This window comes from Cavia porcellus, unplaced genomic scaffold (assembly GCF_034190915.1).
Source record: "Cavia porcellus strain 051 isolate PalLab524CR breed Dunkin Hartley unplaced genomic scaffold, mCavPor4.1 scaffold_14, whole genome shotgun sequence".
NCBI classification, from domain to species: domain Eukaryota; kingdom Metazoa; phylum Chordata; class Mammalia; order Rodentia; family Caviidae; genus Cavia; species Cavia porcellus.
In genome coordinates, this window is record NW_026947497.1 from 76,197,217 (window position 1) to 76,220,252 (window position 23,036).

Here is a 23,036-nt window from a genome sequence, read left to right on the forward strand (position 1 = left end):
CAGGACAACCGTCTCCGGCGTCCCCACCAGCCAAAGCGCGCCCGAAGAGAGGCTTCTCCCGCGCCTCGGGGTGGGGGAGACACCGCCCGAGGCGGCCGAGCCGGGCCGCTGAGCTGGCGCGCCACGAATGGCCGGTTGGGACCCCGGTCCGCCAGTCATTTGCCACGGAACTGCCCGAGCTCTCGCTTACCTGAGCCCCTCACTCCTGGCATCTACTCCGCCGCAGGCCTAGGCTCCGCAGGAGCCGGGACTGCGGCCTCGCCGACGCCAGCGCGGAGGGAAGAGCAGGCAGTTAGGAGCGGTCTGGCCTGCTCGCGGTAACCACGGCCGCACAGTTCTACAGCGCCGCGGCGCAGAGTTGTAGGCGCTCACTTATGGCGTCACCACCTCCTGCGCTTCCGCCTCGCGGGGGCGTGGCACCGCCCGGCTTCCGTCCGGCTCCGCCCGGAGCCTGGGCTCCTCTGCTACGGGCTGAACGGGCGCGAGGTGGCGGAAGGTCCGCGCCGCGCGTTTGCGAATGAATCTGTGCGACCTCTTTTCAAGTTCCTGCCGCGAGGGGCCGCCACGCACTGCAGCTGGTATACGGCCCCGCCCTGCACTGAGCTCTATCTTTTTGCCATAAGCAAAGAATCACTGTCCTATTCTGAACTGCGCTTTTGAGGCCTGGCTTAAGCTTTTTCACCTCCGGTTTCCATGTTCATCTTAACCCGTGGGTATTGTGATTCACTTTTGGTATTGTTTCGATACTGAGGGTGGAACCCAGGGCATTCGCACCGAGCTACCCCTGTTGTTTTTTGAAACAGGGTCTCTCTGTATAATTCATGCCAGAGGTCCTCTTATTCGGAGACAAGATGTCGCAGTTGCCCAGACCGGGCTCCAAATTTTGAGCCCTCTTGCCTCTGCCTTCCACAGTGCAGGGCAGATGGGTGTGCGCCAGCGCTCTTGGCTGTCATTTGCGTCAGTCCTGTCACCGAGCTGCCCAGTTGAATATTTTCCAAGGAGAATCGAGTCTAGTTTTAGTCAATTGTTGCACCAGCTCTGAACGATTACTGACTTACCGGGGCCTTAGGAAGAAGGCTGTAGTAAATTTTCAGTTCTCTTTCTGGTAGAGGAAAGTAACTTCAGCCTTATATGTTGATCCACTAGTCATTCAATAACATTTTTAAAATGTGAATATGCAAGACCTCAGTCTAATTGTAGAGAGACATAATAATCCAGTGTCCCAACAGGTAAAATATATAGTAACACTATGATGGAAGATGAAGTTGGTTTTAGACATTTGGTTTCTAGCAATAAAGTGGAGATAAATACAATGAGTTACTATGAGTTGCCTCAGGTATAGGCAATAAAGATGTGTACTCAAGGGGCTGGGGATTTAGCTCAGCAGCGTAAGCGTCTGCCTTGCAAGCGGGCAGTTGTGAGTTTGATCCCCGGTACCTACTTAAAAAAAAAAAAAAAAAAAAAGATGTGTCCCTACTGTAGAGAAGCTAAAGACAGGCTGGGGGTGTTTATCAGTGGGAACGAGGTAGTGTATAAGAAAGAAAAGTATGGGGGCTAGGGATTTAGCTCAGCGGCATAAGCGCCTGCCTTGCAAGCAGGCAGTCCTGAGTTCGATCCCTGGTACCGATAAAAAACGAAAAAGACCAAAAAAAAAAAAAAAAAGAAAAGAAAGAAAAGTATGCTGGGTGTGGTGGTGAACACCTGTAATCTCAAGTCAATAGACTCCATAGTGGTGAGTTCAATGTCGAGCTGGACTACCAATGAGACTGTCTCAAAAAACCATGTACAAGGGGCCAAGGGGCCAGCCTAAGTGTCTGCCTGGCAAGTGCAAGGTCCTGTGATTCAAAACCCACGAACGAGAGAGACACAAGAAATACTGCCTGTGAGACAAGTGACCACCTTTACCTCTCATTGACATCCTGAAATGCTAAAAGCTTACCCTGTAAGGGAGCGATTAGATCCTCTTTCCAGCAGGGAGCTAGAGGGTGTAGGTCACTAGTAGAGTGCTTGCCTTCCATGCACTGAGACCCACAGTTTGATTCCCAACACTACAAAACAGTCAGTAACAACTACAAGCTGATTTGCTTTTAATTATCATGTGTCAATGCTAAACAACAGTATGGTTCTTTCCAAACTAAAACTTTCTATAGTCTTATTTCTACACAATTAAAATACCTTCAAATTGGCATATTCCCTCAGTTTAAATCTTTTGAAATTTCCAATTCCAGCCAACATGAAATAACAGAAGTTACATTTACCCTCCTGTCACCAGAGTTTAGAGCAAAAGCCCTAGCTCCAAGGGTCTCACAATGCCAATCAAGGAGACTAGGAGTCGAAGGCAAGAAAGGTCTTTAATTAGTATAGCTGCACCAGGAAGACACAGAGGTTCAAGATCCATCTTTAAGCAAGGCATGGGGTACATGCGTGTAATCCCAGCACCCTGGGAGGCTGAGGCAGGATAGGAACAATTTAGCAAGACTTTCTCAGAAAGGGATATAGCTCAGTGTGGGCTCAGTTCCCATTCTCTGTCCCCCCAAATCTGTCTTCAAGGGGCTAAAAGCTGCTTGGGGTTTCATGGGAAAAGGGAGACAAAAGCAGGAGTTGGAGTCTGCATAGCTGAAAGCTAGGTAATCCTGGTCAAGCACTGGGCAGCTGATGTCTCAGACCGGACTTCTGAGATTTCGGGGCCACGACCATTGCCTGGAGGTGACTTGGTTCCTAGGAGGCTCCAACTAGGAGGAGAGACTCAGTTCCTACCAGGGAGTGACTGTGCCCACTGGGGCACAGTGCCCTCATCATGGGGTGTGAAGGCTTCACTTTTCCTGGAATCTGAAGTGGCTGCAGGTTTAAAACCATGCCTGGAGACTTTGGGGCATCACTTCAGGGGATCTGGAACTGGATATTGTTAAGTAAACGCTGGCAACTGGATGTCCCTACAAATCCTGAAAATTATTATCTTAATGTTCTCAGACTTGAGAGGGAGGAGATAAGGCTGGTGAATTTAGGGTTAAGAAACCTCGTATTACCAGTTTTTAGGCAGACACCCTGTGATTTACATGCCTTTATGCAGAGCTGAGCAGATCTAACCCAAACTGCCTTATGTATAATTAAGAATCACAGACTCCGCATTTATTTTTCCAGGAGTGGAGTGGAGGTCAGTCTTTGGCAGGGCTGTACCATTTCATTTTGTAACAGTAATAACTTTGTTTTGGTACTGGGAATTGAACTCATGACCTCGCACTTGTGAGGCAGGCACTTAAGCCACTGAGCTAAATCCCTGGCAACATTAATAACTTTTATTAAAAATGTTTTACTAGGACTAGAGACAACCCAGATACTGAGGAAATTTTTTAGCCATGCTAAGATGATTTGAATTTATTTGTATCTGAAAGGTCATTCAGAGCTAGGGACACAGCTCAAGGGTAAAGCATGGGCCTAGCATGCATTTCTGATACATAATGTAAAAAACAAAGAAAAAAGAAAAAGGTCGTTCTGACAGCAGTGTGGTGAATAAAGCTCTAATTTAGCCTAAATAGCTAAGCCTATAATTCCCAGCACTCAGAAGGCTGAGGCAAAGGGGTCTCTGAGTTCATCATGGGCTATATAGTGAGTTCAAGGCTAGCCTGAACTACATAGGGGGATCCTGTCTCAAGAAAATAAAACATTTTAAAAATCTGCCTAAAATGCCCAGGGCCTGAAGCCCAGGACAGAATGGAGAAACGTGTTATTACTAAGAGGCAGACCTACCTGACACAGCCCAGGACACGTCCCCAGGGGCGAAGGCAGTGTTAGCTGCTGAGTTTCCAGTAGAGGAGGGGATGCAAGACGGAGGAGGGTGGTGCAGAGATGAGCTGTGCACTGTGGTTTGAGGGACCTATGTGATGTCTAGGTCTGGAGTGCAACCAAGGTGGGTTTTTGGTTTGTTTAGTGACACAGGGGACTGAGCCCCTCAGGACCTGGTGCAGGCTGGGTAAATGCTCTACTACTGAGCTACATCCCCAGCCTTCTACTTGTAGCAGGATCTTGCCAGGTTGTCCAGGATGGACTTAAACTTGTGTTCCTCCTATAGAAGAGAAAGAATTTGCGACCCTCCTGCCTCAGTTCCCAAGTGATGGTGAGTGTGCACCGCCACACACGACTGAAAGGTGTTGATGAAGCTGTCTGGAAGTTGCCAAGTGACAGACAAAAGTCATGTGGGAAGTCTGGGCAATTCGCCTGGGAACAGCACACTGGGGGCCTTCCGAGAGGTACCCAAGGAAAGCTCAGAGAGAATGGTGCCCCTGAGATCTAGGGGCTCATTTCAAGGAGATAGATGAACAGCACTGAAGGACAGAAGTCTTATCAGGACTGAAGATGGCCCACTGAATTAACCACGAAGTCAGTGGTGACTGTCAGTGCACACCCATCAGCCTAGCACTCTGGAAAGCTGAGGCAGGAGGATTGACAAGTTTGAGCCCAATCTAAGCAATTTAGTAAGAGCCTGGCTTAAAATTGAAAAAATAAAAGAGCAGGTGTAGGGGGCTGGGGATTTAGCTCAGCGGCATAAGCACCTGCCTTGCAAGCAGGCAGTCGTGAGTTCGATCCCTGGTACCAATAAAAACGAAAAAGACCAAAAAAAAAAAAAAAAAAAAAAAAAAAAAACAAAAAAAAAAACAAAAAAAACAGGTGTGTAGCGGCTGGGGATGACACAGCTCAGGGTGAAAGCTCTGGGTTCAACCCCCACTACTGTGTGGGGAAAAAAAAGCACTGGTGCTGTTGGCTAGTGATGGTTCACTGCCATGTTCCGGCAGGATGAGGGATACACTAGGTGTAATCTTTTTTTTTTTTTTTTTATCTTTTTCATTTTTATCGGTACCAGGGATCGAACTCACGACCGCCTGCTTGCAAGGCAGGTGCTTATGCCGAGCTAAATCCCCAGCCCTTAATCTCCTTTTTTTTTTTTAACTTTTTATCGGTACCAGGGATTGAACTCACGACTGCCTGCTTGCAAGGCAGGTGTTTATGCCGCTGAGCTAAATTCCCAGCCCCAGTAATCGCCTATTTCTTAAGTGCAGTTGAGAAAAGCCCAAGGAAGGTGGTGTGCAAGGGGAGACTTGCACACGTGATTCTGTCATGGCGGGGGCTGGGCTGAAGCTGAGGGTCAGCGCAGGTGCAGCCTCGCTATGGTGAGCAGGAGGGCCGAGGACCTGGGAAGGAGGGATGTGGAGAACGGCTGCCAAAAGGGGAAACATCTCCCACCCAGACAAGCTTGCAAAGACAGAAGTCCAAACAGGCTTTACTTTTTTAAAAAATTGTTTTGTTGTGATAAAGGCTTTATTATTGTAGTCCAGGCTAGCTGACAACCCCCTATGTAACCCCACCTGGCCTCAGATGAGTGATCGTCCTGCTTCAGCCTCCCCCAAGTGCTAGGGAACCCAGGATACTCGGGCAGTAGAGCAGAAGAAAGTAGTGTTGAAATCAAGGGACACTGAATTAGGAGTTGTGAAATGGCTTTGGAGAAAAGGAAGAGGAAACAAAACCACTGACCGCTGGATGGCACCAGGAGCCCAGCTCAGGACCGAGATGCTGACAGCATGCACTGGTGTTACTGCAGAACCAGCAAGTGTCTAACGTATTCATTGAACATCCTGAATTTCGTATCTTGGTTTCCTGAGACACTGTGTAGTTCAGGCTGGTCTTGAAACCACTATGCAGCCCAGCCTGGTCTCAAACTCATGGCAATCCTCCTGCTTCAGCCTCCTGAGTACATCACTGAACATCTTAGTGTGTATGTGAATGCCAAAACGTAAGGAAACCCCCCCTCCAAAACAACCACAAAAGACCTTTTATGACCTCACTTCCAGACTTTTATGTTAAAGTCATCCTTGGAGACTTTGAGGCCTTGGAAAAACTCCATTTCTAACTCAAGATGTAGCTCAATGCACTGTACTTGCTCTAGCACTTGGGAGGCTCAAACAGAGAACTGAGGTTGAGGCCATTCCAGACTAGAGTGAAGCCCTTTCTCAAAGCAAAAAAAAAAGAAAAAGAAAGCTTCTGTTGCTTAAATCACCATCTATGGCATTTTGGGGGGAAGCCTAAACTAAAACACCACCTTTTTTTTTTTTTTTTCGTGGTACCAGGAAGCAAATTCACAACCTTGTGCTTGCCAGGCAGGCACTTATGCCACAGAGCTAAATCTTTGACACCCCCCCACCGTCCTTTTAGACACAGTGTTTTGTTTTTGTTTTTTTTTGTCTTTTTCCTTTTTATCGGTTCCGGGGATTGAACTCACGACTGCCTGCTTGCAAGGCAGGCGCTTATGCCGCTGAGCTAAATCCCCAGCCCCAGTGTTTTGTTAAACTGCTCAGGCTGGGCTCAAACTTGGAATTCTCCTGCCTCAGCATCCCAAAGTGGAGCTAAGATTACAGTATGCATACCAAGGAAACATCTTTCTAATTAACACAACAGGAAATACTACACACACACACACACACACACACACACTCTTTTCTCTTTTTTTCTTCCTTTCCCCTGGTACTGGGGATCAAACTCAAGGCCTTTAACATGCTAGGCATACTTTGAGTTTATGAAGAAGGCCATAGAAAGGAAACTCAGAAAGCAAGAACAAGCTATAAAATATGATAGTCAATATATGTTCAAAACAGAACAGACAGAAATGTTTAAGAAAACCTTCCTAGAAAGATAAAAACAAAAGGCAAAGTGTTGAAAATGAGAGCATCATAGCACTGCCTGGCAAGTACAAGATCTTGAGATTTGATTCTCAGTACCGGAAAAGAGAAGACTGGGCTGGTGGTGCACACCTATAATTCCAACACTTGGGAGGCTGAAGCAGGAGGATCACAGAGAGTTTGAGACCAGCCTCGGCTACAGTGTGTTCAAGGCTGGCCTGAACTACATAGTGAGATTCTGTCTCTAAAAAAACAAAGCAAGCAAGCAAGAAGGATAAGAAATAAAGATTAATGTGAGAATTCCAGAAAGAAACACCAGGGGAGGAGCTAAGAGACAATTTTCGAAGAAATGTAGTATCGCACAACTAAAGGTACCCAGGGCAACATTGTAGGATAAAAGGTCCAGGGAGGTAGAAAAATGGGCCCTAAATCAAGATCTACCAGGACGTTACAGCTTGTGTCTAGTTGTCCCCCGCAAAGCCTCGTACACTCATAGCAGGGAGTTTTGGGAAGTGGCTGTGTGTGAGGCTGGGATTCAGGGTGCGTGGTTACTGCATTAGTCCACTGACGGCTTAGCAGTGCCGGCTATAGTGATGGGAAGGCCCCCCTGGGTGTGGGCAGCCTGAAAGGGGCACAAAGGAGGGAAGCAGGCCTTTCTGCTGCTGCTTGGCCACTCTGCTGCCCTACCATGAACTGTTTCTCCTCTACCCTGCCACCCTGCCTTGAAGCCAGCTATGAATTAAAACCTCTAAAAACTGGGAGCTGGGGCCTGGGGATTTAGCTCAGCGGCATAAGCGCCTGCCTTGCAAGGAGGCAGTCGTGAGTTCAATCCCTGGTACTGATAAAAAGGAAAAAGACAAAAAAAAAAAAAAAAAAAAAAAAAAAAAAAACACTGAGAGCTGATGTGTTCGCTTCAGGAGCACAATACTAACAAAACTGGGAGCTGAAATAAACCTTGTGTCCTTTAACTCATGTTAGGTATTTTGTCTTAACAATGAAAAAAGTGGGATTTAGCTCAGTGGTATTAGCACAGATAGAAACGTTTAAGCACGTGATCATGAATCTGATCCCAGGTACAAAAAAATTAAATAACACAATGAAAAAAGTAACCAAGACACAGGAGTAAAAGGCTCTGGGACCAGAAAGCATTGAGCTCAACATTCCCAAAGGTGGTTCCAATCTGTATAATCAGTTACATGCACGGTGTTTACATACACGCAGTCTTCACATTTCTACTCCCCCAGTCCTGCACCTTGTTCTCAGGAAGCACACTTCTCTAAAACAGGGACTAAACCAAGCAAGACATTCAGTGGTCAGGAAACAAAGAATACAACTCAGGAGACAGATAAGCCCAGCCTCAGATACGGAGGTCAACGGCCTGGAGAGAGACAGCCTGACCTGCAGCCCCAGCCCAACTCTAGGACACCCCCGGCCCCCACACCCAGCTGTTACCAGCGGAGTTGATTAACTGCACAGGAAATACTCTTACAGGGTTTTTGCATTTTTGTAGTGAGTTTTGGAAAATGTGCTGAGAGGAATACAGAAACTTGCAAAGAAAACCAAACAATGAGAAAATCAGCAAGAAAAAGCAAAGAGTTATTCGACAAGTGACTTGCAAGGGTATAGCCTGGGGACTACTATAACAAACTGCTCCCATCTTCAAGGAGAGGTTAGAAGGAGGGCACACTGAGCCAGACAACCCTAACACAAGGACGTCTGAGGCATTTTTCCTTCACTGTTCCACTCCTGAATAATTACCATCAAAATAATTCTGTAATCTTTTTTTTTTTTTTTTGTCTTTTTCGTTTTTATCGGTACCAGGGATCGAACTGATGACTGCCTGCTTGCAAGGCAGGCGCTTATGCCACTGTGCTAAATCCCCAGCCCCTAATTCTGTAATCTTAAATCACAAACATTAAAGGACTCTACAACCCAGCACACTGAGCCATAGAAACTTAAACTGCTCCCGGCACTCACCCAGGCATTTTGGAAACTTTCTTAAGCAAATGCTTTGCTGTAATTAAAAAACTATAAGCCAGATATGGTGGTGCATGTGTGTGGTCCCAGCTGCTGGAGAGGCTGAAGGTGGGAGGATCACGAGTCAAGTGTCCAAGGCCAGACTCAGCAAGAGTGCAATTATGTGCGTGCTACATAATAAAACAGTATATAATTATTTACGTTAGAACAGGACTAGGCAGCTTAACAGTTTACATCCTACATTCTCATCCCAGCTTAAAACTATATAATAAAGTGATGTCTCAAAGTATTATGTACTCCATAAAAAATTATTACTTTGGTATGAGTCTCTCTAGGTGGCCCAGGCTGCCTCAAACTTCTGATCCTCCTGCCTCAGCCTCTCAGGTGGGAATAGAAGTGAGCGCCACTGTGCCCAGCTCAAGCTCTGTACTCCAAAGGACTTCCTGGCACAGTGAATGCAGAAATTTTGGCTAGATTCCTATTACACTGGCCAGATGAGAATTAGTTACTGAAGTGTTCAAATCGAAGTATTTCCCTCGACCTGAGAGCCAGGAGTATTTGTTAGTTTGTTTTGGTTTTTTGTCTTTTTGAGACAGGGTCTTGCTGCCATTGAGCTCACTCTGTAGCCCAGACTGGTCTTGAAGTTGCAATGATCCTCCTGCTTCAGCCTCCAAGTGCTGGAATTGCAGGCATGCACCACCACACCTGGCTTGTCAGAAGTTTATTCAGAACCAGGCACAGTGGTGCACAACTGAATGCCAATACACTGCAAGGCTGAGGCAGACACCAGTTCTAGTGCAGCCGGGACAACTTGGTGACTTAGCAAGACCCTGTCTCAAAATTTAAATGGGTTAAGGATGTAGTTAAAGAAAATAAAGAAACTAAAATGCAAAACAGGAAGCCTCGTTTTCTACCCACAACTTCTTAGAAATCTTCTAATGGTAATACATTCAAAATAGCACCTTGACCCCATTTTTTTTTTTTTTTGGCGGTACCGGAGATCGAACTCGTGACCTCGTGCTTGCCAGGCAGGCAAACGCTTATGCTGCTGAGTTAAATCCCCAGCCCCAACCCTGACCCCATTTTTAAAACATTCTTTAAAATTCTGTATGCGAGGCTGGTCCGAGTGCAGTGGTGTTTACAACTAATTGATCACAACCAGTTACAGATTTCTTTGTTCCTTCTCCACTCCCACTGCTTCACTTGACTAGCCTAAAAAAAAAAGGAAAAATAAATAAATAAAATAAAATTCTGCATGCGCTTTGAAACCCTATTACCCTTTTCATGGTTTTTTGCTTATTTGTTCTTGGTATGGGAATTGAACTTAGGACCTTGTGCTTACCAGGCAAGCACTTATGCCACAGAGCTGCTGCTTATCCTCAGCCCTATTAAAAAAAAAATACCAGGTACCAGGAATTCAACTCACTACCTTATGCATGCTGTTCTGTTTTTTTGAGGTAAGGTCTCGCTGTATAACTCAGGCTGGTCTTGAACTCACTGTGTAGCCCAGGCTGGCCTCACACTCATGGTGATCCTCCTGACTTAGTCTCCCCAGTGCTGGAATTATAGGCATGCACCACCACGCCCAGCTCTCTTACCCTTTTGAAACATCTATGCGTTTAGGCTATTCTGATCATAAGAAAAATAGAAGTTTAGGAAAAGTAAAAATAAACATTAAAAAAGTTTATTTCTAGCCCTGAAGAACAAAATTATTGAATGAAGCCATCAAATACAGCAGTTAATGTTAATGTAACAATTAAATAATTGAATGGAATTAAAACTAATAGAAGAAAACATAAAATTTGAAAACAAAACAGGCTATTTTAACTGCATTTCTATCTAGCAAAATGGGGTTTTGGGGGAGGTGCGCGGCAACACATTCCAAACAAAGATGCTGAATTAAAATACAATTGTTTCGTAAAGTAGAATGACAAGGCTTATCATACATGTCCTTCTGCCCATCTTCCTGGAATTGTCCTAGCATGGTGTGTGAGAAAGACTTCAGTTCTTTCAAAGCCGGGCCAAAGGCTGACCCAGTGGCTCCAACGGCATGAAACACAGCATCTCAGCTAATGTTGAAGAAATGTGCTGGGCGAGGGAAAAAAGCATGTGTGTGTATTTCTTTCTTGCACACGTGTATGCACATGCTATACAAAAACCAACTTTAACTGCTTAAGTATCTATTGCAGGGGTCACAGAGACAAGGCAGACAACCTGCTTTTTATATTACCAAGAAATTCCACTATAAATTAGTATTTGGTTCTATTTTAGCTATAATCAGCAACACACCCTCATTTAACTGGACATGGGTCTCAATGCATTTGAAAATGTTAGATTCTATAATTAATGCAAATTCTTTTAAGCACCGACTTTTTTTCAGCTTTTACAGTTGCTGCCTGTTCAGATCTAAAGTCAGATCTAAAATTACTCTGGCTAGAACACATTATGTGCAAACAAATGTGGCTTTAAGGGGAGTCTCAAGGAGAAATATTCATAGGTAGGTAGTTTACAACTGCTTGTTATAGGCACAAGTTTAAGACTGGTGGCTACAAGGTAAGTTTTAAGCAGCTTAAGGAAGAGAATTCATGCTTGGTGCCAGGCACTCAACACAAGAAGTCAGAACTTGATAGCCACGTGTCTCAGGCTGCACAACCGCTTTCCTGGTTTACTATTCTAGGCGGGTAGAATGTTCAGTATCTGCACGGTTTCCCAATTTTAACTGTTCCCTAATAGCAGCAAAAGAAACAAGAGCAAAAGATACCTTTAGGACCACCAGAAAGTCTACAAAATAATAAATAAGACCTATACTAATATTGTTTTAATAATACATGAGGACTACTAAGGTAACTTTCAGATTTAAATAGGAATTCTAAAGTGATCATCGAAAGGGTGAATACAAAAGGCAATCATTAAAACACCATCCATCTTGATTCAGATATAACTGTTCTTTCAACATGATCTGAACACTTTAATTTAAAATTAATAAATCACAATTCTGTATTGCTTTTAAGATTATTTTGTTTAAAAACCACACAGTTCAGAATTAACCAAAGTATATTTCTATGACAGGTTAGTTTATCCAGGTAAGTAAAAAATAAACCACAGTGCAGCTCCCTTAACCTAGGAGTCAGGTTTTAATGACGAAGTCCGTTGCCAGCAATGGACACGCAAGTAACCATCAAAGAAGTGGCAAATACAAACCCCAACTGCTTCCATCGGTAGGACCGCACCGTGCAGAGTCCCAGGGAACGCGGGGCATCAGCACATGTCCCCTGGGCCTGGTTGGCGTGCTCAGGATGGACACGCCTTGTTGGGCAGTTGGGAGGCTCAGTCTCCTCATCTGGCTGGCTGCTCTTTCCTGGCAGTGGCTTATTCAGCATCATTGAGCCAGACAACAGCTGACAGTGTGCAAATCCAAAACTCAAGAGGCACCGCAGCTTCCCCCGGAAACCTAACCGCTCGTGTCTGTAACTTAGGGATGGCTGCAGAAGGCCAAATACAGGCCAGAGAAAGGTGAAGTCGAGAACCAAGACTGAAAACAGAGGCAATTAAGTGCTCTAGATTTTAGTTTCACTCGTCTTTGTACTAATTTTTCTGAAAACCTCTACGTATTATCAATAATAAACAGCCATTTCTACTCATACTAGGAGTCTCTTACCACAGATAAGACGGCAAAAACAAACAAAACCTGCTAGTTTTCTCAGTATACTCCAAAATAGCAAAATTATTTTAATTCACAATTTATACTACTGCAGGGTGGCCAGCAGGTATGAAGTTCACCAGGAGAAGACAGTGGGGACAAAATGCCAGAACCAACCACAGATGGCACGTGAGAAGGGACAGTGCTTCCTCCAAAAGCAAAACAATGGCAACAACACAAAAACAGGACAGGAGCAGAAAGGCAAAGAAAACTGGAAGGGGAGCAGAGAAGAGTGGGCACTCTAATAATTAATGCTATAGGTCACAGACCTTTTATTAAATCTCTAAAATAAAAAGTATTACTATCAATAAGAACATTTCATTTTTCTTTTTCCAGTTTTTTTTTTACATGAATACTCTCCACTTAATTTGAAAAAACATAAACAGAAACTAAAATAATGCAACATCGCAAATGACCCATGAAGGGATTTTAATTCCTATGAGTCAAACGCTGGTAATGAGCTAGTAACACTGGAACTTAGTACAAACCCTTACAGTTCACTGATCGTAAGCTGCATGTCTGGAACACTGACATATCTCTCATGATTCTATTTTAGAACTCATCAAGCTTCACGTCTTTACTTTTGTTTTTGCTAGCCCCAAACATTTTTCCTTTTAAAAGGGAAAAGAAAAGAACTTTTCAGTTCTGAAAACTCAATGGTTATTGTACTATTTCCACAGGGAACAGGGGTGTTCATAAGAAGTGAGAGAGGGTTAATCAACGGAAAAAACACCTAACGCTGCAACATATACAGAAACATATTTCTAAGATGAAGGGGAAAGGGCAGGTAGCGGCACCAAACAAAGTCATAAGGCCCAAATTGGAGCAAGAACAAATAACTTTGGTTCCAGAAGCCAAATCTGAAGAGGAAACAGGTCAAAAAGGAACACAAAATGTAAGGATGTACAGTCCGTGGATTCTTTTTCTGGTTCAATGATTTAATTATAAATATAGATTATTAGTCTTTCTATACATGTAACAACAAATGCCAAACTCACTACCATGAAATTTCTAAAAATGACTCTTTCACATTTGTTAAAAAAAAGTAAAAATCACATACTTTTCTTCCCCTTCCTTCAGTTCAAGTTCTGAGCTGAAATATTACATGTAACAATAGCTGGTTCTAACTTCTAAAAAAGGTTAAACCGTATCAACCTCCTTTGTCAATATCAAAAGCTACATCATTTCTATCTTACTTGCCTTGAACTTAGGCATGAGAAAAACTTCTCAAAGCAAGTCAAATGAAACAAATCAAAGAAAAGGAAAGCTAGGAAGGAGAACAGGAAAGCAGCAGATGAAACGAATACTCTGAAAAACTCGAATCTGCCATTCAAGTATTGAAAACACCCCGAAGGAAACCACGAACAGGATCTACTGTGACAAAGTCAGTGAAATAGAATGCAAATAGCATGGTAAGTGGCCTGCTAGGCTGTCTGCTGCAGACGTAAGCACAGTGATTCAGTCCACCACTCCTTTTGGACCCTAAAGAAGGGGTTCGTTTGAAAGTCGTAATTCTCTTTTTGCAATTTTCTCTTGGTTGTCTTCAGGGACTAGTTTGTGATTTTCCTCCACGTCATGCAGACCATTTCTTTAAACTTCCAAGTGAGTACTCATTTTCATATATTAAAAGACTTCTTTAGAAAAATGGAGAGGAATGCAAGCCACGGTAGTGATGCTAACGGTTGCTCTTCATCGCTTCCTTCGCCGCCATGATCAGTGGTGTCAAGCTCGACAATGGTTTGGCCAGTTTCAGGAAGGGGTGCTGCCAAAATGGGGGAGGATAATGAATAGAAGTCACCAGCTTCTTTCGACTAGACATCAAATACTATTTATGATCATAGTTTATTTAACAAACATTTCTTTTCTTTTCTTTTCTTTTTTTTTTTTTTTTTTTTTTTGGTCTTTTTCGTTTTTATCGGTACCAGGGATCGAACTCACGACTGCCTGCTTGCAAGGCAGGTGCTTATGCCGCTGAGCTAAATCCCCAGCCCTTAACAAACATTTCAATACCTGACCAAAACCCTCAAAATTAGTATGTCATTTTTACAGCTGGTGGCAGAGCTGTTTAGTGTTTCTAACTGCATACAATCTACAATTAAATTACTCATAAAAATATTCATGCCAAGCCAGGAATGGTGGCACATGCCTATAATCCCAGCACTCGGGAGGCTGAGACAGGAAGATCATTACAAGTTCAAGACCAGTTTGGGCTACAAAGAGCTCAAGGCCAGCCTAAACTGTATAGCAAGACCCTATCTCAAAAAGACAAACCAACAAACAAAAAAATCATGCTAGCACTGAGAACAGATCTGAGAATAATATGCAAAAATTATAATTATGATATTAATAAATTCTATTTCCAGTAGTTAGAATCCTAAAATGTAGCAGCTGCCTTATTCCTAGTGATCAATGAATAGTAAAACACAATTAACATTATGAAAGCTTTCTGTTGGTTACTCAAAAAAATCAACTCTTTTGAAACAATGATATTATTTCCAAATTTACCTGTAACAATTCTTTGGCTGACCCCCTTTTCTCCACATCCATTTCCAAACATCGATTTAAGAAATCCCGAAAGATTGGAGAAAGTTTCTCTGGATTCTGAAGTTCTGGGGTTCCATTAGTGGCTATCAGATACAAGGCCTAGAAACAGAGTAACATCTTCAACATACTTAAGGTATCTCAACAGAGTGTCCCTTATCAGATCTACAAGCTTTTCCTCTTCCCTCTTTATGTTAATAGTTGTTCAGTCTGGGCAATTTAGCAGATCCTTTCTCAAAACTAAAAGGGAAAGAGAGACAGAGATAGAGACAGACAGATGCAGAGACAGAGAGAGGCTACAGCTCAGTGCAAAGAACCAGGGTTCAATCCCCAGGACTGAAAAAAAGGTACAGCATCTTACTTTTCTCCTTAACATTCTCCACTGACTCCCTCATCTTATCCAGAGTGTAAGTTGGAAATCTTGGGCTAGCGATACAGCTCAGCAGCACAATGCCTGCCTTGCAAGCACAAGGTCTTGAGTTTAATTCTCAATACAACAACAACAACAACAAAAAGCTAGAATTCTTCCAAAAGCTGCCCAAGATACTACACTGCCTCACTTCCTTCAGGGAGTCACCGTACTCCCCACTCTGTGCCCAGCATTCTCGAGTAACACAGCAAGCTGTTCATGGACTTCGAATGACCAGAACACTCCTGCTGCAGGACCTCTGCACTTCTTGTTCCTTGTGCTGTAATACTCTTCCCTGGGTTAGCTTCGCGCACTACCTCACGTGCGTGCACCAACGCCTGCTCCAGTGACCCTCTCCAAAGCGTGCTATTAAAGCCAACACCCCGGCCCTCTGCATGTCAGCCCCAGCACTTGGGGTCCATCGCTTAAAATATTCACCATATTCCCATTTCTTTTATTGTCTCTTGCCTTCCACTATAATACTACGTTCATGAGGGCGGGAAGTTTGTTGGTTCTATTATGCAGCACTTTGACTAGTACCCAACACAAAGCAGGTACTCAAATTAACATTAACTAGCTGGACATGGTGACATATATCTGTAATTCTAGTACCTGGGAGGCTGAGGCAGTGGCCTGTGTCCAACAAAATAAAACACCCACTATCTGAGTGAATGAAATGATAGGGCCTTGAAAATTTTTCTGTACAGTGTTCTAAATTAACTATTAAAATTATTTTAACTGCTTCTTAAACTAGAACCCTTGGTGATGGGGCAAAAAAGTACTCAGGAAACTGGATATAGTGGCACATGCCTGTAATCCCAGCACTCTGGGAAGCGGAGGCAGGAAGATCAGAAGTTTGGTCCAACACAGGCAACTTGGCAAAATCCTGTCTTAAAATAAAAGAGTCTAGAGCCTCGCATGGTGGCGCATGCCTGCAACCCCAGCACTCTGAGGCTGAGGCAGGAGGACTGCTGTGAGTTCAAGGCCAACCTGGGCTACATGAGCAGTTCAAGGTCAGCCTATACTACATAACAAGAAATTGTCTCAAAAAAATAAAAATAAAAAATAAGGCCAAGCATGCAGCTGAGTGTAAGGGCCTAGCTTCATTAATACTATAAAGCTGGAAACCCAGTACTCAGGTGGCTGAGGAAGGAGGATCACAGCAAAAGACAGCCTGGACTATATAGCAAGTTCAAGGCCAGCCTGAACTGCACAGTGAGAACCTGTCACACACACACAAAAAATAAATAAAAATAAGTACTACAAATAAGAAAAGATTACAAAATAAACAATCCAGCTATTAAAAATCTACAAACTCGCTGAGGATTTAGCTCAGTGGCATAAGCACTTGCCTTGCAAGCAGGTGGTCGTGAGTTTGATCCCTGGTACCGATAAAAAAAAAAAAAAACCTACAAACTCCAGCACAATTCACAACACCTAAATCTTAGAAGCAGTCTATATGTCCATCAATAGCTAAGTGGATTAAAATATGTGATATTTACAGTGGAATACTATTTTACCATAAAGCATACACTTGAGTCTTTTGTTGGACAGAGGACATACCTCCAAGCTTCGTATTAAGTGAAATAAATCAAGACACACAAGCTTAAATATCACATGGCTTCTGCAGAAATAAAGAGTAAAATAAATGACAATAGGAAACAATAAAACAGATCTTTAGCATATGGAAAGGGAACCAAGAGCCAGAGGGTGGAGGGAGGTGATGGAAACAGAACAAAAAAACTGGAGGGCCAAGGATATAGCTCAGTAGACAGGGCCTGCCTGGCAAGTGCAAGGTCATGAATTCCATCCCTGGGACAAAACAAAAACAAAAAACTGTGATGTGCTGCGTACATGTACCAAGTTCCTAAGAGAATTGTGATCATTAGATAGTACCCCCACAAAAAAGGGGTCCAGAAGATGGAGATAGGGAGGGGTAAAAAAGAATTACGAAGTATCATGAACTAACTCCCCAAGATGAGTGTAACCATTACACACACTTTGGTCATTAAACAAAACACCTCTAAATGCCTCAGTTAACATTTTCAGTTAAATTCAATATAATGCAGGAGCGATATGATATATGGACCGTAGGGCACAGCCTAGGTTTAATTATCTCTCTATTCTAAAATCTTGCCTGATTCTGGATGCACCAAGCTCTGAGTGCAGGTTTTGTTTAGGGAAAAGCACGCCCTTCACAGTGCGGTTGGTGTTAACCGGCCTTACCCGCAGAGGGTTCTCATTGAGGTATGGAGGCTCTCCTTCCACCATCTCGATAGCCATGATGCCCAGAGACCATATGTCCACTTTGGGACCGTATGCTTTCCGTGTGACCACCTCGGGCGCCATCCAGTAAGGGGTCCCAACCATAGTGCTGCGCTTGCTCTGCTCAGGGGTGATCTGGGCACAGAAACCAAAGTCGGCTACGAAACAAAACGAAATAAAACACCTAATTAAAAATTTCAAGGATAGCTTTATCTGAATAATTCACTTCCAATGACATAATTATATTCTGACTATTCAGCCTTTTATCAGAATGTGTGTAAAAATATTTTGATATTACTTTTATAGAGTGAAGATTATTAGAGAAACCTTTATTGTGAATAATTCCTTCTGCCCTAAAAAGTTTAATAAAATTGAAAAATATGAAAAAACGACCCAAGTTGAACCCCAAAACCAAACGTAGTGAATTAGGGAACAGTCAGGACACAAAGCCTATGCTGAATAAAATAAACAGTGGGCTCACTAAGCAACTCAGTAGAGCACCCAGGAAATAAACACACTTGACTGCTACAGTTCCATCGGAACATGGACCAGCACTCCACCCACCTTGGCTGCCCCACTGTCAGACCAGGGTTGGGACACCTAGGTAGGACCTGATGTAACTTGGTAAGGAAATCAGGATTGGAATCTAGAATCACTTCTTGCCTCCCACTGTTAAATCCTTTGACTTCTACGTAACCAAGTATTAGTAATCAGGTTTGTAATTTAGACTTTTCATCATGTATTTAATAAGCTGAATAGTACCCATGGATAGCCCGGTTGGTTTTATCTGACTACAATATTTTGTAAAGTGTTTTCCTACAACCAATTAATTTTTAGATCTTCTGATTTTAGTGCATTTATCTGCCTCCTTATTAAAACTAAAAAATATTATATTTTATAAAAATATTAAATTATATTGTCATTCCTATACTGCTCAAAATTTAAGATGGTTTTAGATTTTCTTTTTCTTTTTTGATACCAGGGACTGAACTCATGACCTAGTGCTTGACAGGCAGGCACTTAGGCCACTGACCTAAATCCCCAGCCCTAGTTTTAGCTTTTTTTTATAATATTGAAGACATACCTCTGTACTTATGTGGTATATCTACTCAGTAATTCCATAGAATACCATAGGAGCAATTTTTAGATAAAATAATATTCATACAGAAAATGAGTACTTATAACAAGCCAGGTATTACTCTCAGTATCTTAGAGCAGTATTGTTTTTAACTTTTCTTCAATACTGAGTATTGAACCCAGGACATCCTCTGGTATGCTAACCAAGTGCTCTAACATTAATCTATACCCTGGTCCCAGGTATATTAAAATTATACTCATTTTAAAAGTGATAAAACTGAGACAACACATTAAAATTACACTCTCAGTTTTGGTCTTTATTTGAGATAGGGTCTCACATATTTAAAGAATAGAAATCTTATATTTTGACTATTTGACTGAATAACCTTTAGAGGACATAATTTAAAAAAGAGAAAGACAAAGACAAAAAAGCTGAAAAAGGTGTCAAGCTCTTTAGGAGAAAAACTAATTCAAAGAAAACTGAAGAGAAAGTGAAAACAGATCCAATGAGATTAAAAAACATGCCCAAAACTGTTTAGCAAGCAATACTACACCTGCTATTTAAACCAGGTTCTGGACACTGAACTGTGTCCAGTTCACAATACGTACCTTATCACTAGATTCCTTTCCCCTTTCTATACTAAATCATAAAAACTTTAATACAAGAGATTAATTGAATAAAAGACAGGAGGACATTATAATGAGACAAACAAGTAACAAGTTAGTGTTAGTTCATTTGGTACTCACTAAGTTTAACTGATCCTTCCATTCCCAAAAGCACATTGTCACTTTTGATGTCTCTGTGAATCACTTGATTGGCATGTAAAAACTCCAAAGCCTGTAAACACTGAACAGAAGAAAACACCTATCAATAATACAGTCCTCAGAAGTTGCCAGGATCAGAGATCTAACTACCAGTGTCTGCCTGGAAAATGTGAGGCCCTGAGTTTGGTTCTTGATACCTCTCCCCCCTCCCCCGGCCACCCCGCAAAGCCTCTAGTCCACAGAAGACCCTATAATATTTATAGAGGAAAAAATACTATCTCATATACAAAGTTATGAAAACGAAATGCTCCACTTAGTAGGAAGACCCTTTCCCACCCTCTGATCTCTTCTAGAAACCACCTTAAATAATTGCTCTCGAATCCTTTCCCTGCCTTGCTTTTCTTTTCAGACAGGGCCCTTGCATGTTGCCAAGGCTGGCCTTGAACTCCTAGGCTCACACTTTCAATTTTCCTGCCTCAGTCTCCCAGAACGCTGAGAATGCATTGTGTGTGCTACCATGCCAAGCTGTTCCTGTGTTTTTGAATGAATATACTGAGAATATTAACTTGGAAAAATTTAACAGTATTTTAATTTATTACTCCCATGAGAGTTGAACAAGTGAATTCTACATCATAACAACTAAAAATCCCATTCAAAATACCATTCTACTTATTCAAGGGAAAAAAGATATAACTGGATATTAATAGATTACATTTACTAGACATTCCATAAGATTCTTAAAAAGAATAAAATCCAAGACTAATACTTCTATAGTATTAGTAGAAACAAGTATCACAATTTTAAAATTCTAGCATACGGAAGAAAACACAAGAGAATAGCAATTAGAATTCCTAAAATAAATTTTTTTATTAGCTATGACAAAAGTTACCAGAAAAATGAAGTATAAACTCTTAAGTTTTGATCAGTTTTTTTTGCTTTGTCTTTTTGAGATAGGGTCTCGGTTGTGCAGTTCAGGCTGGCCTTGAGCTCACTTTGTAGCAGAGGCTGGTCTCCAACTTGCAACAATCCTCCTGCCTCAGCCTCCCGAGTGTTGGGATTACAGGCGTGAGCTACCATGCGCAGCTAAGTTTTGATCAGTTTTTAAGTAACCTAGAGAACTATTAAGAAGTTACTTCCTTCCGCCAACCAAAGGGATGATATCCCATCTTAGATAAAACATAAATAACTCAAAATTAAAAACTGCAAGCCAGGCCTGGTAGTAAATGCCTGTAATTCCAATATGGAAGGCAGAGGTAAGAGGATTACAGGCTACAAAGGGAGTTCTAGGCCAGCTACTCTTCCCAAACAACAACAAAAAAATACCTTCGTAGCACCTTAATAAAAGCTATAAAACATCATAGAACAAAATCTATAATCACTTATATATTACTGCACAAATGCTGAAAGCCAAATCATGAAAACAATATAGGCTTATGAACTTTTTAACAATTTTGTTCTTTATAACCATGATTCCTATGATACTGTCAGTTTCAGTGACAATAAACCATTAACCTTAGTCTCATTCGTAGGAAAAGGTACAGATTGAAGGAAAATTTACTTTTGGTCTAGACTTAAGACAGTCTGGCAAAATTCTACTGGCCTAATAAGCAAACAGCAAGAGTAGAATTTCACTAGTTAGTATCAGGAAACGAGATTTTCATCTTCCGTGAGGTCAACATAGCTAGGCACAGACTTAGTGATATTTAAGGTGAATATAGCCGTATGTCTTGCTTTGCCTGAGATGATTCTGATTTCCATTGTTGAGTGTTTGCGAACTTTTTACTCTCTAAGGATCCTATCTGGCCAGATATGGGTGAGGCATGCCTGCAATCCCAGCACTTAGGAGGCTGAGGTAGGACTGCTGTAACTTCAAGGCCAACTTGGGCTACACAGTAAGTTCAAGCCCAGTCTATACAGTGAGACTGTGTCTCAAATCAATCAATCAATCAATCAATCAATCAATCAATCAATAAGAAAGAAAGAAAGAAAGAAAGAAAGAAAGAAAGAAAGAAAGAAAGAAAAACAAGACACAAGACAAGACAAGACAAGACAAGACAAGACAAGACAAGACAAGACAAGAGAGAAAAAAAGTATCATGTCTGGACAGTAGCTCATGATCATATTCCTAAAATTCCCCTGTGAACTTGGCTCTTTAAGGTCCGTGCCTTATTTCTAAACTATATTACACATATAGAAAGGGACAAAAGGGACAATTGCAGAGAATGTACATAAAGGATGTCACATAACAAAAATTGCACAGAAAAACTTTCCTTCTTTGCACCTCTTGCTAACCACAGCAGAGGTCATCCCAAAGGAATCAAACCCACCTCTCTGCACACAGCGGCAATCTGAGCTTCATCCATGCATGTTTCTGTGACAACATCAGTGAGTGACCCACCAGCCAGGTACTCCATGACGACAAACAACTCGTCCCCCACCAGATAACTAAAAACAGAATGCAAAACACACTCATAGTTTGGTTTTTTCTAACCACACAGCACTCTATGTTAAAGAATTCAAATGTAAAGCACCACAGCAGTAAAGACCTGATAACTGGAGACCTAGGAAGAGAACTGGAAAGACAGTATTTCTTTTTGTGTGTGTTTATGGGAGAGTGTACTGAAAATCAAACTCAGGACTTCATGCTTGCCAGGCAGCTGTGCCACTGAGCTATATCCCTGGCCCTGGAAAAGAGACTATGTAACAGCACACACAAAAAAGTAATGATCCTGGATCACCTAAAAGATATGGACTATGCAAATCTGTATTATAACTGTGTATACAGATTACTGCAATGAAGACAATACTCTAAGAGCCATATATAGTGGTACAAACCTATAATCCCAGCTACTTGGAAGCTGAAGTTGTTAGCATGGGCAATTTAGCAGGATTCTGTCTCAAAATACAAAAGGATAGGGATGTGTCTCAGTGGTAGAGAGCCTAGCATGTGAGGTGCTGGGTGTACAATACAAAGTCCTTAGGAGTATGGGGGGTACTTGGGCAAATGTATTGAGAAGTTTATTTCTATGTACACAGTTCCATAGCTAGGGCTAAAGTATTAAAATATGTTGCTAGGGAACAGCTTAGTAGCAGAGCACTTGCCTACCATGCACGAGGTCCAGGGTTCAATCCCCATTACCACCCAAAAAGGAAAAAGAAACCCTTTCAAAAATATATGCTCTTTCCCCACTGCTATGGTTTATTTCCAGATTCTCCCCACCGCCAAGATTCATGTACTCATAGGTGAGGCTTTGGGGAGGTGACTGGATCATGGGCTTGAGATACTGGGTTAGTCCACTAATGATTCACGGCTGGGTGTGCTGTGGAGGGGTAAAGCCTGGTGGGAAGACGTGGGTTCTGAGGTCATGGCCTAGAAGAATATACATATTCTAGCAGATATATGTATCTCTTCCTCCTCCTACTACCTTGATCCCTCAATGCTGCCAACCTGCCATGCCACCCTCACTTAGAACTAGCTGATTATGGTCTGAATAATCCTTTCTCCTCCTTTAACTTGTGGTTGTCAGGTATTTTGCCTACCAACAAAAAAGCAACTAAGACATTCATCATAAACAAGTTTATATACACAATAAAAATGGAATAAAACCATCCATATTCATTATCTCCAATACAA

General features: G+C 42.3%; 2 protein-coding genes across 7 annotated transcripts in view; both read right to left on the minus strand.

Annotated features, from left to right (window-relative positions):
• Senp5 (SUMO specific peptidase 5) overlaps positions 1-391 on the minus strand; it is a 34,343-nt gene extending 33,952 nt beyond the window's left edge. For 3 of the 6 annotated variants that reach the window (XM_003477102.5, XM_005006892.4, XM_063224316.1), the window contains exon 1: positions 191-387. The gene's annotated coding sequence lies outside the window, so the exon portion shown is untranslated. Of the gene's footprint in view, positions 1-190 lie in introns of all 6 variants that reach the window. The other 3 variants (XM_063224317.1, XM_013160181.3, XM_063224318.1) reach the window with 3 other exon arrangements.
• Positions 392-10,313: 9,922 nt separating this feature from the next.
• Positions 10,314-23,036, minus strand: part of Pak2 (p21 (RAC1) activated kinase 2) — a 68,851-nt gene continuing 56,128 nt past the window's right edge. The window contains exons 11-15 of the mRNA XM_063224320.1: positions 21,730-21,847; positions 19,385-19,484; positions 17,522-17,718; positions 14,851-14,988; positions 10,314-14,107 (exon numbers count right to left, since the gene is read on the minus strand). Coding sequence (XP_063080390.1) covers positions 14,021-14,107; positions 14,851-14,988; positions 17,522-17,718; positions 19,385-19,484; positions 21,730-21,847 — 640 coding nt within the window. The 3' untranslated portion in view covers positions 10,314-14,020. The remainder of the gene's footprint in view (positions 14,108-14,850; positions 14,989-17,521; positions 17,719-19,384; positions 19,485-21,729; positions 21,848-23,036) is intronic.